At 37.6% G+C, this 17561-nt stretch overlaps 2 protein-coding genes and 7 non-coding genes across 9 annotated transcripts; 5 read left to right on the top strand and 4 right to left on the bottom strand.

Annotated features, from left to right (window-relative positions):
- Positions 1-791: 791 nt before the first annotated feature.
- On the bottom strand, positions 792-864 carry Trnaa-agc. Its single transcript has one exon. It is a non-coding gene; the product is annotated as a tRNA-Ala (tRNA).
- A 3326-nt stretch (positions 865-4190) lies between these two features.
- LOC120766267 (saccharopine dehydrogenase-like oxidoreductase) lies at positions 4191-7067 on the bottom strand. The gene is made up of 7 exons (XM_040091656.1): positions 6948-7067; positions 6726-6851; positions 6431-6665; positions 6118-6310; positions 4910-5056; positions 4493-4831; positions 4191-4421 (listed from the first exon to the last, which is right to left on the bottom strand). The coding sequence occupies exons 1-7, from the start codon at positions 7065-7067 to the stop codon at positions 4310-4312; spliced, it is 1272 nt and encodes a 423-aa protein (XP_039947590.1). The 3' UTR covers positions 4191-4309.
- Positions 5350-5422, top strand: Trnaa-agc. Its single transcript has one exon. It is a non-coding gene; the product is annotated as a tRNA-Ala (tRNA).
- A 793-nt stretch (positions 7068-7860) lies between the features above and the next one.
- LOC120766383 (saccharopine dehydrogenase-like oxidoreductase) lies at positions 7861-9927 on the bottom strand. The gene is made up of 7 exons (XM_040091817.1): positions 9679-9927; positions 9480-9605; positions 9076-9310; positions 8814-9006; positions 8586-8732; positions 8177-8515; positions 7861-8105 (listed from the first exon to the last, which is right to left on the bottom strand). Exons 1-7 carry the CDS (start codon positions 9796-9798, stop codon positions 7991-7993), a joined length of 1275 nt encoding a protein of 424 aa, XP_039947751.1. The 5' UTR covers positions 9799-9927; the 3' UTR covers positions 7861-7990.
- Positions 9928-13117: 3190 nt separating this feature from the next.
- Trnav-cac lies at positions 13118-13190 on the top strand. The gene has a single exon. It is a non-coding gene; the product is annotated as a tRNA-Val (tRNA).
- Positions 13191-13665: 475 nt separating this feature from the next.
- Trnav-cac lies at positions 13666-13738 on the bottom strand. The gene has a single exon. It is a non-coding gene; the product is annotated as a tRNA-Val (tRNA).
- Positions 13739-14153: 415 nt separating this feature from the next.
- Positions 14154-14226, top strand: Trnav-cac. The gene has a single exon. It is a non-coding gene; the product is annotated as a tRNA-Val (tRNA).
- Positions 14227-14583: 357 nt separating this feature from the next.
- On the top strand, positions 14584-14656 carry Trnav-cac. The gene has a single exon. It is a non-coding gene; the product is annotated as a tRNA-Val (tRNA).
- Positions 14657-14965: 309 nt separating this feature from the next.
- On the top strand, positions 14966-15038 carry Trnav-cac. The gene has a single exon. It is a non-coding gene; the product is annotated as a tRNA-Val (tRNA).
- Positions 15039-17561: the final 2523 nt, after the last annotated feature.

Below are 17561 nucleotides of genomic sequence, written 5' to 3'. Positions count from 1 at the left end.
GAATTGCTTTTCGCGCGAAATTAGAATTAAATAAAAAAGTCTTACTATTTTTTGCCCACAGTAATATAACATATCGACGGCATCTCAATTGGAGCCTTAACGCCATTTAAAGTTCATGTAGAAATCATGATTGTATTCGAATTTGATCTATATTAAGTATATTAGTACACAAATATTTGCACATATTTATATACATACATTTTGTATATACACGGATTGGCCTAATAAACCGATTTGCGCAGAGTGTCACATTTCGGTGGGATGTTGGCGTTTAGAATTCACACGTCATACTTGACTGATATGAACTTGTAGTTCCGTCTAAGTAAATTTGCCATACAAATTTTGAACCTTTTAAAACTTTATGATTGAGTTCATTTCAAAGTATTCTATTTGCTTTGCAACATTATCTCAGCAAACAATGGGAACTATTCATGAGCAATGAGGTGCTAAAATCAAGGCTAATATGAATACAATTACTTAAGTACTATGCTGACCAACAGAAGTCTAGATGCAACAGAGTCGCGTGTTATGTAAAGTAAACACTCATCCAAATGTTGTTGTTTTAGTCATATAATCGACTACCAAAGTTTACTTGACTCAAATACTAATTAAAAGTTTAAATTAAAAAAAATCGACATTTAGTCAAAAAAAAACAAATTGTTTATTCAAGCAATAATTGGATTAAAATTAACCATAAAATCACATGAGCACGACATTTTTGTTGTTTGATCACTATAATTATAATAAAATGTGTTTTAATTTAATTTTATAAAAATAAAGATTTGTTTGTTTGGAGATGCGGGGCATCGATCCCCGTACCTCTCACATGCTAAGCGAGCGCTCTACCATCTGAGCTACATCCCCAAGTACCGTTACGGCCCCATTACAGCTAACATTAATGCCAGCGAACTATCGTGCGCACTGCTTTATCGACAGTGGTTTTTTTTCTCAGCCAAAATATAGCTAAAATTGTCCATATATAGGGATGTATGTATGTACTTATTTAGTATATTGGTGATTGACATATGTATTATGCAATGTGTTCGCGTACATACCACAGTATACGAGGTGGTTCGGCAAAAATAAAAGCTTTCAACCAAAATATTAATGAAAAGCTTTCCAATATTATTTATTCGTCATCAGGATATTTTGGCTGTAAAAAAGCACAATTATAGTAATTTCGCAAATATTCGGAAATATTAAAAAAAAAATAAAAAAATGTATGTATATAGTACTCATAAGAACATATGTATGTATGTATAATATACATTGTATATACTACTGTGATAAAAAAGGCAGGTACATACACTTTTTTTCTAGGTTAATAGGAATGTCCATAACATTTCCCCCTGCGGGTAGGGGGACCCCCTTTAGGTTCGGGAAGGAAACTGAATATACTGGTGGTAAGGCATGCCTATCGTAAGAGGCGACTAATATCCTGGCTACCAGTCCAGAGCTGTATGGAAGCTCAACTGCTAGTAGCTTCGGCTACGAGGTCTGACCGGAGACTTAATTCTGGTACCACAGGGAGCAGTAGCCCTTAAAGGTAACTCCAATCGGCTCATTGGGTTTGGCCCCTTCTGGAGATTCGTGGTGGTTGTGGTTAAAACCCAAATGCGGGAAGAACTGACTTTGTCAGTCGAATGTGGAGTTGCATTGCAACCGGGAGCCGGACCCAAAGTACGGCCGAGGTTTTAGATGGGCCTCAAACCCTACCAAGTTGGTTAGTGTGTCCATGCCACACTGCCAATTGGTACTGCAAATACTTAGCATTCTCAAGGCGCTGATCAACGCTTTATTTTGATCCGCTGTGCTTTTGAGCGCCGAGGAGTAAGGCTGTCGTCATCAGGTACCCACGTTAAACACACTGGATGTTGTCCATAACATTTGCCAAGCGCATGAAGGTTTTTATTATCTCCGAGATACATGTGTTTTAGTGGACTTTTCGATTTTTACAATGGTTGATCTTCTTCAGCAAAGAACTTGCATCAAATTTTGTTTGCGGAACAAATATTTTTGTGTGAACGTGTTGAAAATGTAGCGAAAACCTCTAATGATTAAACTATGACACGAAAAAACTTTTATAAGTGGTACAAGTAGTGCATAGCGGCCCGAGAGCGTGTGACAGGCGATCCATCAGCCTCTGTCGAAGAAGTCCACGTCCAAAAATTAAAGATTTGACGTTGAAAAAACGTCGGTTGACAATTAGAGACCTCGTAAATAATGTTGGAATATCACTTGGCTCAGCGCAAACCATTTTGCAAAATGTTTTATGCCTGAAACACGTCAAATCCCAATTGATACCAAAATTATGATAATGCACAATGTCATACTGCATTGGTTCTTCGTGTCAGTTTTGCCAAAAACTGGAATCACATCATTCCGCAACCACTGTAATCGCCTGAATTGGCTACGTGCGACTTATGGTTATTCAGCATACTAAAGAGGCCAGTTCGAAAGTTGTTTTGTTAAGTTTTAAGGAGATAAAAAAGGAATCGTCGAAAGATATTAAGGAATTTACCGGAAAAGGTTTAATCCGACTGTTTCAAGAACTGGAAAAGGCGTTAGCAAAAATGGTTTTTGTCGGACGGCGATTATTTTGAAAGACAGAAAATTGATTTGGAAAAATAAAAAAAGAATTTCCATTTTATTAACAAATTCACACTACTTTTTGAACACAGTAATATATGAAAAAATAAAGAAAAATTGCCCTGCAAGTATTTCACACAAATTTCAGCAACTTTAACAATTAGCCCTTCATTCTTTCAGCCTTAAAATTGTAGCAAAAAAAATGAAATTCCTTTTCTAGTCTACAAGTTTAAAAAATTTAATTTTCTTCCAAGAAAGCAAAGAGTATTAAAGTTTTAAGGCGGTATTCGCTTAAAGGAAATTGAAAAAAATCTTTTTTTTTTCATAATTCGATAACTCTCCGAAAGGATTGTTTTAAATCGAAATTATTTACAAGTTGTTACTCAGCAAAATTCACGAACATACGACGCTTCTGGTGGCCAAGCGGCTTCAGTTCTACCGTCAAGTTCATATTGTAAAAATGTAGGCCAAGATCTTTTCGCAAAATTCGCCACAACGACGTCACAGAGATGCCCAACGTTTGAGAATGACGTGTGAGAGACTAATATGGCGTCGTTTGCTGTCCCTATCGGTCTACTGTTGTAGCGTCCCTGTGAAAAGACCCGATACATTCGAACAATGGATGTATAGAACTAATAACACTCAACATTTGTACACAGATCATTACGGTTTCTGAAAAGTAAGCAGTCAGTTTGAACAATGGACTCCGAGTGACAGCATTACTCGCTTAAACTCTCCTATGAAGCACCAGCTGGAGAACCTTGGTAACAAGCGGTATACAGTAACCATTGGCGGGGACGTCAGCTAAGCAGTTTTTGTCACTATTTGGGCTTTCTGATCCTAAACACAATCAACTAAATGAAAGGTGTACATTTTAATTATTAAAGTCATTAAATCATTTCTGTAGATTTCAATAAACTGATTTGTCAAAATGCACGCAAACGAACGACGAATAAATTTCCGACGCTTTAAGTCTCAAACAATTATTCATAATTAATTAAAAAGCAATTTATTTAGCTGAAAAGCGCGCAAGATAAATAACATATATTAACACAAAAGTATGTGTGTAAGTGTAACCGCCTACCAGTTGGGCTGTGGAGTCAGCGATCAGTGGCAAAGTGTCAACGCTGTAGATAAACCAATATGGATCGACCATGGGGCCACATTGGGATCGTCGCATATTTCAAAGCAACAAAAAAATGGCAAGCGACTTGGAGCCAGCGCGCTTTTCTGAACGTGTATGAGTACCAGGCGACGGCGCACACATTCTATCGCCAATCAGCTGGAATAAATCAATGCTGCCATTTGACATTGCGACAAGTGGCCGCTGGGCCACATCGCTAATGGGCGATGGCCGGCGGTAGGGTGAAAGATTAGCCATTAGCAGTGTAGTAATGCCAATGAAATGCAATACATGTGAATATGTATGTGTGTTGTTGTACATTTTAATGCATGTAAATTGCCAATAAGTCGAGAGGTGGTGTAAGTCGACTAAATAGTCACACCGTCACATGATTTATCGGCTTTGGCGCCATACCCTGACAGCGATATAATTGCAGTGCGAACAACATTTAATTTGAATAATTGATTGTGGCAAATATACAATTTTTATTAGAGCATTTTTGTTGCAAAAAGTATGTTTCAAACAGATTTAAAAATATTACAAGAAAATATATAACTTCCAAAACCCAAGTTAAGTGCAAATATCTGCTTTATAAAATCATTGTTGTTCCAACTTCAATACTTCGAATTTCAAGCCATTCTTCTGGCGACCCAACTCTTCAATGAGACTTGTGTTGGCAAAGGCATAACCGGGCGGAATGACACCACCACTGCAGATGAATTTCATTTAATTTTTACACAAAATTTAACACTAAAATAATTTTATTCAGCAAACACTTACTCGTTTGGCATTTTATCGTGCTCCTTGAGTACAATTTTGGCTGTAGCCAAGACCGACAAACATGTCATGCCATAAAACGGATCGAAACTTGAGAGTCGCGTCAAAAGCTCTTGTTTCGGCTCCTCAGTCAATCGCTGACCTTCGGTCCAGCCTCTAGTGCGGAATGTCATTTGAAAGCGTTGTGCAGCACGATTTACCTCGACGGGGCCTTCGTGTGACATAAGACCTCTGGTGAAGAATTTCGGATTTTTTAATAGTATTTGACGTAAACCGGGAATTTGCGCCATTATAACGGTGAATATTAACAACATTTGTGTCAAAATGGTCGTCCATAGGGAGCTAGAAACATAAAAAATGCAATAAATGTAATAATAATACATACAATAATGAGAAGTGAGTGAAAAGTGGGCGACTCACCGGAAACCAATATAATTTTCGAACTGTATTGGGCGCTTATTTTCATTCAGATAGCGCAGGCGCTGAGTATCCATCACGATATCACGATCAGCGGCGTGTATGGGGAAGAAATATCGATCGAGAAATTCAACTTTGCGCGCGAATGGCCTGTAAGAAATATCAGCAGTGTTGGGTATTCATGATGGAAGTGGAATTATTTAAGAGAAAATAAATACTTAATAAGCAATTTCAAAAACTAAAATTAAATGCAATACTCAGTATTAAGAAAGGCAACTTACAGAAACGGTTATGACTATTTATATTGAATTACAATTTTAACAGAAAGCAACGGTGGTAATTTCGTTCTGTTCTTCTAAAATATTGAAAAAGTAATTTTGGTGAGTGAAGATTTTTTAACGCTAATCTATTTGAATCGCAATATTGGCCGCAGCGATAGTGGAGGGGATGTAGCTCAGATGGTAGAGCGCTCGCTTAGCATGTGAGAGGTACGGGGATCGATGCCCCGCATCTCCAAGGAATAATTTTATTATTATTTTTTTTAATTAATTTTTTTATATTTATTTTTTTTTATTAATTTTTCTTATTTATTATTATTTTTTTACATATTTTTAGTAATATATTTATTTATTTTTTTCGACTTTAAACTCTTTTATAGTATCCACAAAAAGCTTTTTTAATTTTTTTTTTCTAACTTTTTAATAGTATTTTCGCCACGAATAATTTCATGACATACATTTTAAAAATATTTGAATATATTAAAATAATAAAAGTGAAAGAAACCAGTAAATCATTTATCGCATTATATGTGACCTGGTCTACGAAAAGGGAGCTAACGTGCGAAAACTAGTTTTCTGGGAAACTGCTGTTAAAAATAAACAACTCGTTTCCGAATCCGAATCAACTAAAAAGTTTTTTGACACCTAAGCCCCCTTTCCGTAGACCAGGTCACATATAACGAATCACACAATTTCCTAGTATCGAAAAAAAATTTTTTTTTACATAATTTTCCAAAATTTTACTCAACACTGTCTGATTTCGATAATCATTTCAGTTTATTTCAAAGTATAAATGTAAGGCATATAAGGCATATAAGGCAGCGAGAGAAGAAAATTTACAAACCATGAGTATATATACACTATATACTACTATATACCATATACAACTAATCCCTAATGAATGTGAACTGTGAGAGACGCAAATCTACTTACCAGTACTTTAGCTTTGGCCGTAAATCTGGCAACTTCTCCGTCTCCAGTAGACGCTTCAATGTTTTCACTTCACCGGAATTAGCAAATGCATGTACGGCGCTCTCCCAAGTGCCGGCATGTAGCACAGCTTTAGAGGTTTTGTCGCGATAATCGAGTATGTTCTCCCAAAACAATTCGCATGTGTTCACAGTACCTAAGTATTGGTGAGTAATTACATATATTGAGATAAGCGCATAAAAACAGGTGGAAATGAGAAGGCCGATTTTGGTTACAAACAAACAATGAAAATTTGAATAAAATCAAAAGCTTGAACCTGGGAAATTTTTTTCTGCATGCACTACACCCATTTCAGCAGGTATACTATCAAAAGCGCAAGTAGATATTACATAAGTGTGCTGCTTTTGCGCCAAGTCATGATACTTCAAACGCATGCCCTTGATATATTGCGGCTCTCCGCTAATATCCACATGATGAGTGCCGGCTTCAATGCAGGCCTTCACAACCACTTCGCCGTAGAAACGATATGGGCCACAACAATTGATAACGACCTTGTTAAAATCAAAATTACAAACTAAACAAAGTTACTATGCTTAAAGTTTCGTAAAAACCTTGCATTTTGCTGCCATCGCCTCGATCGATGGGCGATCGTCCACATCGGCCAATATAATCGGCACGGCGCTGAGATCTTTGCCAATTTTCTGACCCGCAGTGCTCAGCACATTCTCCAGCTTGCTCTATATAACATATGTACATATGTAAGTACATACAAACATATCACACATATGTAAATAAGCTTAAGTTTAATTAAAGCAACAATTTGAGTTACGCACCTTATTACGACCTGCCACACCCCAAGTGAGACCCTGCAGCACTTCTGGTGCCTTTTCCACCGCAATTTGGCCAGTAAAGCCGGTTGCGCCAAAAATAATTGCGTCTAATTTCACAGGCATTTTCACTTTGACTGCTTCTCGCTTTCCAGCTAAACAAAAGTTCTAAGTTATCTTGCGAGTTTTGCTGATGCCTCGAAAGCTGTCAAGCGACTAAACATTTTATTCTCATCGATTTGTTGTTGAATGACTGGTTGGTTTTGGTGTGATCAAGGTCATGTGCTTTTAAACAGCATTACAAGGCGTTTTTTAGTATATACGAGGGTAGGTCCTAAATTACTCCAATGTGGACAGAATAAATTTATATCAATGAATCATTATCTAATAATACATATATAGCTTTCCGTCACTGAAGTCTTTTTAATAGATCTTTTTCGATTTTTTTTTCGATTTACGAATATAAAAAATCATTACTTTTTCATATTAGTGCTTGATTTTGCACAGAGTTGCAATTTCTTAATTCAAAAATTTTGGTTAAAAATTAAGTTTTTTTAAATAATTTTTGGATAAGAAGATTTAAGATTAGATGTTTAAAATTATATTTGGTGCTACAAAATAAAAAAAATAATAATTCAAATGTTAATTTAATTATTTTTTAATGCATTACTTGCAACACTAATCTTAATTAATCGCTAGATAAAAAAAATATTAGCAAAACATTGAACACTCATTTTATGTTAGCCACGTCTCGTTACTTTTTACTTAACCCACGTATGAAACCAGTAATTAAATTCAATGCTGCTCAGAGTAAGTTAATTACATTACTTGTCAATGCGCTCACTCTCATTCTATCATTGACTCATACTCTAAGTATGTGATCCCATGTTTTTAATAACAATAAAACTGCATTCACACATTTTATGAAAAAAAAAGTTTATTTACTCACATAAATAGTACATTACTTACGTAAGTCTGTATATATGTATGTATGTATGTATGTAGTAAAATGCATATTTTAATAGTAGAAAAAATCATAAATGTAATTTCTATTGTATGCTCTCCAGTTTCAGTACCTCGAACTTTATGCCATACTTGTACTTCTGTAGCTCCTCGATCAGACTTGTTTTGGGGAATGCATAGCCAGGTGAAATCACGCCGCCACTAAAAGAAATTTTCATTTTAATAAGTTAAGCAATAAATAAATAAAAATATTAATATCACTAGTACCATACCTTCCCGGCAGCTTGTCTTGCTCCAGCAAAATTATCTTCGCCGAGACCAATAGTGCCACAGCAGTCATGGCATAGAAGGGATTGCGCGCAGAAAGACGTGTCCATAATTGCTGTTTAGGTGGCTCATTCAGCGATTGATCTTTGGTCCAGCCAGTGGTCTTGAACACCATTTCACAGGAGTGTCCCTCCATATTGTCCTCAGTGGGTCCCTCTTCGGTTAAAATGCCCAAAGTGAAAACTTTCGGAAACATCATTAGCACTTTGCGCGTCCAACTGTATTGAGCAAACAGTGTGACTAATGATAACAACCAGGGCACAAAGACGGCGTACAATAGTGATCTATAAAAGAACAAAAAAACGAGGCTTTAAATATTATGACTGCGCTTAAATGTTCAGCGGAGAAACCTACTTATAACCAATATAATTCTCGTATTGTATGGGGCGCTTTTTCTCGTTTTCAAACAGGAAATTTTGTGTCTGCACAACAAGGTCGCGATCGCCAGTATGAATGGGTACAAAGTAACTTTTCAGCGTAGGCACCCTGTGTGGGTAAGAGCTATGGGTAGAAACATGATAAATTAGTTATTAATAACATTATTTCCATATCACAATGTAAGTGAAGTGATCGCGTTCTTACCGCACTTTCAATTCCGGCTCCAAGCGGGGCAGATCTTTGGGCGTCAACTGCCCTCTTAGTGCAATAAGTTCATCGACATGACTTAAAACGTGAATAACGCTCTCCCAAGTACCGCCATGTACCAAAGTTTTACAGTTTTTATCCTTGAGATCGACCGTATTCTCCCAGTAGGATTCGATGGAGTTCACGGTGCCTAAAATGGGTTTATTAAAACGGAATTGCTTGTAATTGAGAAATATAAAACGAACTTGTCTATATGTACCTGGAAAATTGCGTTCGGCAAATGCGACACCCATTTCTCCGGGTATACTATCAAATCCGCAGGCCGAGATTATATAGGCGTGCTTCTCTTTAGCCAAATCTTGATATTTCACCATCATGCCTTCGATAAACTGCGCCTCACCGCTTATGTCCACATGATGCGTGCCGGCTTCAATGCATGCCTTCACCACTACTTCACCATACAAACGATAGGGACCACAGCAGTTCACAACGACCTTACAAAGTAGAATAATATAATAAATATTTAATTTGAAGTATTATCGATGCTTTAACAGTATTTACTCTAATTTTTGTGCACTACTTGTATAGATTGGTATAACAACAAACACACCGGTTTTTGCGGTAAACTTTGTGGTTAGTAATGAGTAAAGCACTTATAATCACCTTGCACTTGTTTGCCATCTCTTTAATGGACTTTTCATCTTCAACATCCGCTATAGTGATTGGTACAAGCGAGAGATCCTTGCCAACTTTTTTACCCACCGTACTCAATACGTTCTCCAATTTGCTCTATAAAGTGTATATTACCGTTTAGTATTGAAATTACTGCGGTACCGTTATATGTATAAATGTTTTGTTTTACCAAATTCCGACCGGCAATTCCCCACGTGAGTCCTTGCAACACTTCCACCGCCTTTTCGACCACAATTTTTCCGGTAAAACCGGTTGCACCAAATATGATTACATCCAATTTGGTAGTCATATTGTTGAAATGTTATTTTAGCAATTTGAAGGACTGTATACTTTGCCGTTAATATTCGAAAATGTGAACGCGCTAAATGTCTCGCAATTACTGAACTCGCAAAGGCAGAAACGCTGATGCCTTTGGAAGATGTCGCTAATTGTTAGTCAAGGTTAACCCACGCCTAGATAATGTGTGCAATATATACTCTTTATCAGTCAATTATGCTCAGAGAATGAAGATGCATGTGTGCTGCCACTCGTTAACTACCTTTGGTGGCTTATTTTGCGGCCTTTTTGAAGACACCTCATTGATAAAGCAGGAATTGCTAATCAGCCGGAATATTAATACTATTTTTATGTTCTATTCAAGCTAAGATGTAATTTATAAGTTCGAACACTGGAGTTTTTCTTTTATATAGCTTCCCAAAATACTACATATTACCAGTCCATGTGCGATCTTCGATCAGTCATCTAACCTAAGCTGAGATATATTTTCAATTTAGGACTTCAGTTACTTACATTTAAAAATACTTAAAAAAAGGTGTTCTTCTAAACCAAAATGCGACTAAAAACCCTTCATAGTATTAGAGCCAGTACCTCCTCGATTTAAGCGCCTTCAAAAAACCATTCAATATAGAATGTTGAGCGCTCGTCTGCCTCCATTTTTTGTATTATAATTGCCAATAGTTTTCGAGGACACTTTGTATAAAATTTACTTCGATATGTTTTCACTAAAATTTGTTTAAAAAAATTGCAACTATAGGGAAAAAGAGCAAACGACGCCAACGAGCGATTTCATTAGTTCTTACTCGTTCTTTATTCAAAGCGGTATGTCTTCTACAACCAAACTGATATTAGTAACTTTGCCGACATTATTTCCACACATCATTGCTGGTTTACACGTTCGACGAATATGGCAACACTCTCACAGCCATTTGTGTGTAAGAGAGCGCCAGCGCTTTATCAATATTTTTGCAGTGTTGAGTATAGCAAAGATTCACACACATACATACATACATATATCAATGAATGCAAATGCACTGTGCTTTGCAATGCGATCTAATGATGCGCTTTTAACAATATAATCTATTCGCTCTGCACACTCAAAAAATCGCATTCTTACGCAAGTTTTTGTTGTTGTTCGTGAACTGTTTACCGAATTATAATATCAAACAAATTGAAAATTATTTTATCGCTGTTGTAGGCGCATATACATATGTACATATTCTTTGAGTAAGCGTATAGATTATATATATGTATGTGCATATGAATATTTGTATCATTGTTGTGAAATTATTCGATATATGAACTCGTTTTATTCACAAATTGGAGACAATTAAAATTGTAATCAAATGCACGAGTGTACCCTGTAGGAAAATGTAACCAAAACTTCTGAATTGTACATACATACATATGTATATATGTATATGCTTTGGTATATGTTGCTATGTCTTCATTTGGTATCCTCGTAAAACTAATATGGCTTTGTAAACTGACGTTGAGCAATACCAAAAGCTCCATCAGTATCCGGAAAAAGCCTCTCCGAGCTTTACCAAACGAGGTTTCAGACAAGGCAACTCCTAATCGAGCGATTTCTCCCGTCCTGCTACATATATGGTGCAGAGGCATGGACGATGACAACATCTGATAAGTCGGCGTTACGAGTTTTCGACAGAAAGATTCTGCGGAAGATTTATGGTCCTTGCGCATTACCAACGGTGAATACCGCAGTCGATGGAACGATGAGATGTATGAGATAAGCGCATACATTGACATAGCTCAGCGAAACAGCAGCTGAGCTGGCTATATCATGCTGTCCGGATGGAAGAGAAGACTCCAGCTTTGAAAGTAATCGATGCAGTACCCGCCGGGGAAGAGAAAGGCCTCCACTTCGTTGGAAAGACCAGATGAAAAAGGACCTGGCTTTGCTTGGAATCTCCAATTGGCGCTAAATAGCGAAAAGCAGAACTACGGGCGCGCTGTTGTAATTTCGGCTATAACCGCGTAAGCGAGGTCTTCGTCATCGATTAGGGAATCGAGTTCGACATTTTCTGGAGTTATGCTTTCACTGCCATTCAGCAGGCTGGAGAAGTGTTCCTGCCATAATTTTAGTATGCTTTGGACATCAGTCAGTAGTCAGTAGATCTGGAGGTTCTAAAAGAGTATGCTTCGGTCTTGAAACCATATGTTAGTCGCCGCATCTTTTCGTAGAATTTTCATGCATTACCACTTTTGGCCAGCTTATCAAGCTCTTCATGATCATGCATTTCGGCCTCTCGTTTTTTTTGTCTGCAAATGCGTCTCGCTTCCCTCTACAATTCTGGATATCTATCCTATCCCGCAGATATTGAGGTCGATTGTAATGTTGCGAGATAAACAGTCTATTTTTCCCCCTGGGACACGGGACTCCTCATCGCACGAGCTGTTCTTTTGTCTTTACCGAAAACCAATGGTTTCCTTTGCAGCTGTACGTAAGAAGCTTGAAATGCCGTCCCACAGTTCTCTTATACCGAGTTGCTGATGAGTGCTCTCAGGGAGCAGGAGTGCAAGCCGAGTAGAAAACCGTTCAGCTGTCTGTTGTGATTGCAGCTTCTCGACGGCGAACCTGCCTTTTGATTGCCTAACGTGACTGCAACAGGATAATGATCCGAGTCAATGTTAGAATCTCGGAGTGTACGCCAACCCATTTGGGGATGTTTCATCATGAAGGCTGAATTTGCCAACCCTTGTGCCATAGATACCTTCTTTGCCCATCCTGGCGTTAAAGTCGCTAAACACAATTTTGACACTCTTTTCAGTTAAGTTTTTCGTACATTTTCAGTTAATACCTACTGGGTATGCATGTGGTATATACATATGTATGTACATATTTATAACATATTTCCATATTTAGTATATAAACTAATTATATTTAAAAGTACTTGTGATGTTGCACTACAACGTCTGGACTATGCTTAAAGTATTTATTATTATTAGGCATTCCTAAGCGAATTTCATTATCATTAAGACGTGTGAGATTAAACCTGCACAATATCAAATATATGTAAGTATATGTATATAATGCATATACATACATACATATAAGTACTTGACATTGTTAACGATAAGTAATTAAACAATATTATTGTTAATATTGATAACCGAATGTTTTGTTGTAGTATGTATGCTTGAAGATATATAACAATTTGATATGTTATAAATTGATTTGCAGCAAATTGTGAAATTCTTAAAGAAATTAATCGGTAAAAGAACTGAACTTATGTGCTTCCGCATGCTAATAAAGTGCTCAGCTCTCAAACGGTTAATCTAACGGTATCAGTGTGAGAGTCGATAATGTGGTTTCCGTAGTGTAGTGGTTATCACGTGTGCTTCACACGCACAAGGTCCTCAGTTCGACCCTGGGCGGAAACAAACGAGTTTGAATTTTTTAATTTTTTATTTGAAAAAATTTCTCATTTTTCGTTTATAAAATATCGAAATAACCTGGAAGTTGCAATTTTAAAATTTATCAAGAATTATAGAAATACAGTTGGCACGGAGGCCATTTAGATATGTAGAAAGTTTCGAATATCTACGACAGTTTAATGCTTGAATGGAGAACGCATTGACTAGTGTTAAGAAATTACTTATTTGGCACAAAATTTTGGAAAGTATACTCATTTCTTTATTTAACTTACTCATTTCTTTATTTAACTTCTACATAAACGTTTCTTTATAATGTAGAGTGATACAGTCTTTGATACTATCTCTCTCGGCATGCTGAATGTTTCCAATTTTATTCAAATTTCCCACATTAAAGCTCAAAATTCATGCTGAAATCAACAAAAATCCGCGCAAAAAAGAAACAGATAATTTTTAGTAAAATATATGCCTCCTGCATAAGCTTTGTTTCCGCCCAGGTTCGAACTGAGGACCTTGTGCGTGTGAAGCACACGTGATAACCACTACACTACGGAAACCCGTACCCGAATTGTGCCTAATGTTGGACTCGCAGACACTTAAGCCACACCCATTATAATATATTATGGCTTCTTTTGTATTATGTAGGTCGTATCTCGACAGAAAAAGATTGATTGTTGCGACTTGCGACAAGTAAAATTGTACATACAAAAATTGAAATCCCAGTTATGAGTAAAGTGACTGTGCAAAATACAAGAAATCCGGAGTAAACTTGTGTTATTTCGCATTTCTCTGCTATAAATAGACAAATTAAAAAGTAAAGTAATTGAATTACCACAAAATTACGTCGTTGTTTAATTACATAAAGGTCTAAAGAAAATGCAGTTATCCACTATTTTGAGGTTAGTTTCTCTTATACGCAAAGCAGTACCTAGCATTTGGTGGGCTATGGGGACTGGTTAACGGTTTAATGTAGTTTCCGTAGTGTAGTGGTTATCACGTGTGCTTCACACGCACAAGGTCCTCAGTTCGAACCTGGGCGGAAACAAACGAGTGTTATTTTGTTTGTTTTTCAATTCTCTTTACATAATTTTTTTCTAGAACTAAAGAACTATCATACATATACTGTCGGTACACATAGTCCACACACACACTGTTCTTTCACTCATAAAACGGGAGATCCACATCTTTTCTAGTTAACGAACTCTGCTAAGGTTATAAGCATATTGTGGTTCCATAATAAAGTCAAATAATTCTTCAAAAGCTAGCAAGAAGAGAAGGCAAAGGAAGTAAGCTGCTTTCGAATTAATTTTGCTTTACTTTGGTAATATCATTTCTTAAAATATAGAAAAACTAAGATCTAATTTTCGAAACACCAATAAACCAATAACGGTATATGGTAACGGTTTCCGTAGTGTAGCGGTTATCACGTGTGCTTCACACGCACAAGGTCCTCAGTTCGAACCTGGGCGGAAACAAGCATTGAAAACATATTTTTTACTTCCTGCTTAGGTCCCTGAGAGGTACAAAATCTCGCAGTATTCTATGTGCAATATAAGTAAATATGGCTCCAAGGGAATAATTATAAGTGACCAAAGTTCATACAATAAAAAAGGGTTTCAATTCCCTAACATTTTTGTTACCAAATATCTTTTTTCCCTAAGCTCCAGCGTTTTTAAGGTCACTCAAAATAAAGTTTCTTAGATTTCAACCTTAGTTATGTCAACTAAGCTATGTAAAAATTTAACGGTCGCTAACTGTTTCGACTAAATATTATATTTGGAACAGTTTCCGTAGTGTAGCGGTTATCACGTGTGCTTCACACGCACAAGGTCCTCAGTTCGAACCTGGGCGGAAACAAGGAAGTTAAATACATATTTTAAAAATCGCTGGCTCGGTTTTAGATTTATGATCTCTTAGACAAAGTTACAAAGAGGATTAACTTTACAAAGAATTTTAGAGTTACTCTCGGCAGTAAGTGGAATGACTCCACCCACGACATACTGCTGAGGGGCACCGGTATCCAGTGGTACATTGACTGCTCGAAAACACCGGAAGGCATTGCGGGCGGGACCGCATACCAAACTATCCATACCAAAGGAACATTGTCCGAGCATCTTTCAAGCAGAAGTCTTTACTTTAAGTCAGTGCGCAGAACTCAATCTCCACCGCGACCGTCAAGCGGCACTAAAGGCGATCTCAGCGTATGAGTTTAAATCACTTTTAGTGAAGGAGTGTATAGGAAGGCTGAATCGCCTATCAACGTGCAACTGGATACATCTAATCTGGGTGCCAGGGCATAAAGGGGTAGCCGGCACGAACTTGTCCACTCTGCGGCAGCGTCCATAATGATGAGGACAAAACCATGCATCGCAATGGGGTCTCACACTTTTAAGGAACTGCTCCGCACGGAGGAGAGAAAAGCATTGACAGCAGGCAGCAAGAATGCGCCATTTCAACCTGCTTATGGGAGGGTATAACCTCGCAAGATTTAAGGAAATGATCAACCTCCCCTGAGACAATATCCGCCTCCTTGTCGCGTTCAGCAGGCTAGGGTAGCATTTGTCCAACATGGGCATAGTCTTTAGCGCAAACTGCCGGTTCTGCGACAAGGAACAGGAAACCCCAGAAGACCTGATTTTAGATTGCCAGCAATTTGCAGAAGCAGGCTAAAAGACTTGCGATAAATCTACGTGGTCAAGGATCACATCATCTCCTTCGCGCCCAGCATGCTTTTGGAATTGTTTAGGATGCTGGACCTCGGTGACTGTATATGGTAACGTAAGTCGCACTGAAAAATCTCAATCTTTAACATCTATCATTTCCCGTATACGCGATTTGCAGGCTCAAGAAGTACCTTTGCTACATAATCTATAATCATAAAGCGATTACAATGCATCATTATCACCCAACAGGATACTGGAATTTACACAAGCGCTGGGCCTTTGTGAGTTCGAATGAAATACGGGAGGACACAACAGATCTCAGGTCGCAACGTAAACCTCACTTTATTTCTATTGTATTCTAAATCGGTAACTTAACTTCAGCGCGGCTTTATTAAAATAAATTGAAGGAAAGATAAAATTGAAACTTCAAAATTCCTTAAAAGTAATTATTTCAGCGTGTACTCAAGTTCAAGTCCAATGCAATAATATAAATAAGTATGTAAGTATACACATACGTATGGATATTCTTTGTTATAATTTAACTAAGTGTAAACGAGTGAGAATCGCTAATCATATAATTTTGTCAAAGCGTCATTTTCATAAGCCCGCTTTAATTAGCCTAGTGTCTTTAGCGACGTCCAATGATGTTAGCTTAAATAAGCGTAAAATCCGCTTGCACCGCCAACGACGCCAGCGGCGTCGTCCAACATTTAAGTGAATTACATACTCGTACGCAAATCGTAGCAATCAGATAGCCGAAGACAAGCGCCAGACGACGGAAGTTTACTTTGGAGCCGATCGCATTAAATATAGAACCGCTTTTCAATTAATCATTGATTTGCCTGGCGCCAAGAGACCCGACCTCCTCGCCAACACGTCGTCGTGCAGTGGCACTGAAAATTAAAAACATTTGACATTCGCACTGATTTTATTGAAATGACTACAGCTTTCTAAGACATCGGTGAATTCTCCGCCAATCGTGGTGGCGCCTTGGCGGCGAAAATGCATTTTGGCCCGAGCCAAGCGCAATGCAACACAGTGTTCTTTGCTTATACATAATATGGGTAATACTTTTTGTTATGTGCTGTTCAAGTTTTGGCTGAGTTTTTGACCGAAATTCACTCAAATATGGAAAGACTGTCAATGAAAGGCGTACGAAGTTACAATAAACTTTTCTTAACCTTGACAAACCTAACCGACGCTTACGGTGCACGGTCTTATGAGCTGATCCGTGTGTATGTGATAGGTCCCAGCCTAATTCCTACAATGTATTGAAGTTTTGACAGTCGTGATTTGCTGGAGTAGCATCGTTGCTAAGTTATCAAGCGCTACCTAGGAAGCTCCTTAGAGAAGCTCTTTAAATTTTTGTAGCGGCTTGCGTCCTTTTGACGGTTACTGCGAGCTCTACTTGTTTTTGGCAACAAGCTTCATCGAGTAATGCCTCAAGTTGATGTTCTTCATCTTCCAAGCCAAAATCAACACGTTTTAATTAAGAGAACCGCATTTTATCGCTGAGGAAACCCAAGAAAATTGGGTGCCATATGAATTGATGCCAATATACATACATACGTTGAAGAACAATTTTGTATTTCAGAAATGAACGCTACAAAACGAAGTCGAAACATTGAACGTTCAGGCTCCTGCTGCAAAACGGTTAAAAAGTATTTGAAATACTGTGGCTGGGAACATTACCAACCTCAACCTTCTGCCTTGTAGG

This window comes from Bactrocera tryoni, chromosome 1 (genome assembly GCF_016617805.1).
Source record: "Bactrocera tryoni isolate S06 chromosome 1, CSIRO_BtryS06_freeze2, whole genome shotgun sequence".
NCBI classification, from domain to species: Eukaryota; Metazoa; Arthropoda; class Insecta; order Diptera; family Tephritidae; genus Bactrocera; species Bactrocera tryoni.
This window is presented reverse-complemented; position numbering and strand designations above follow the sequence as displayed.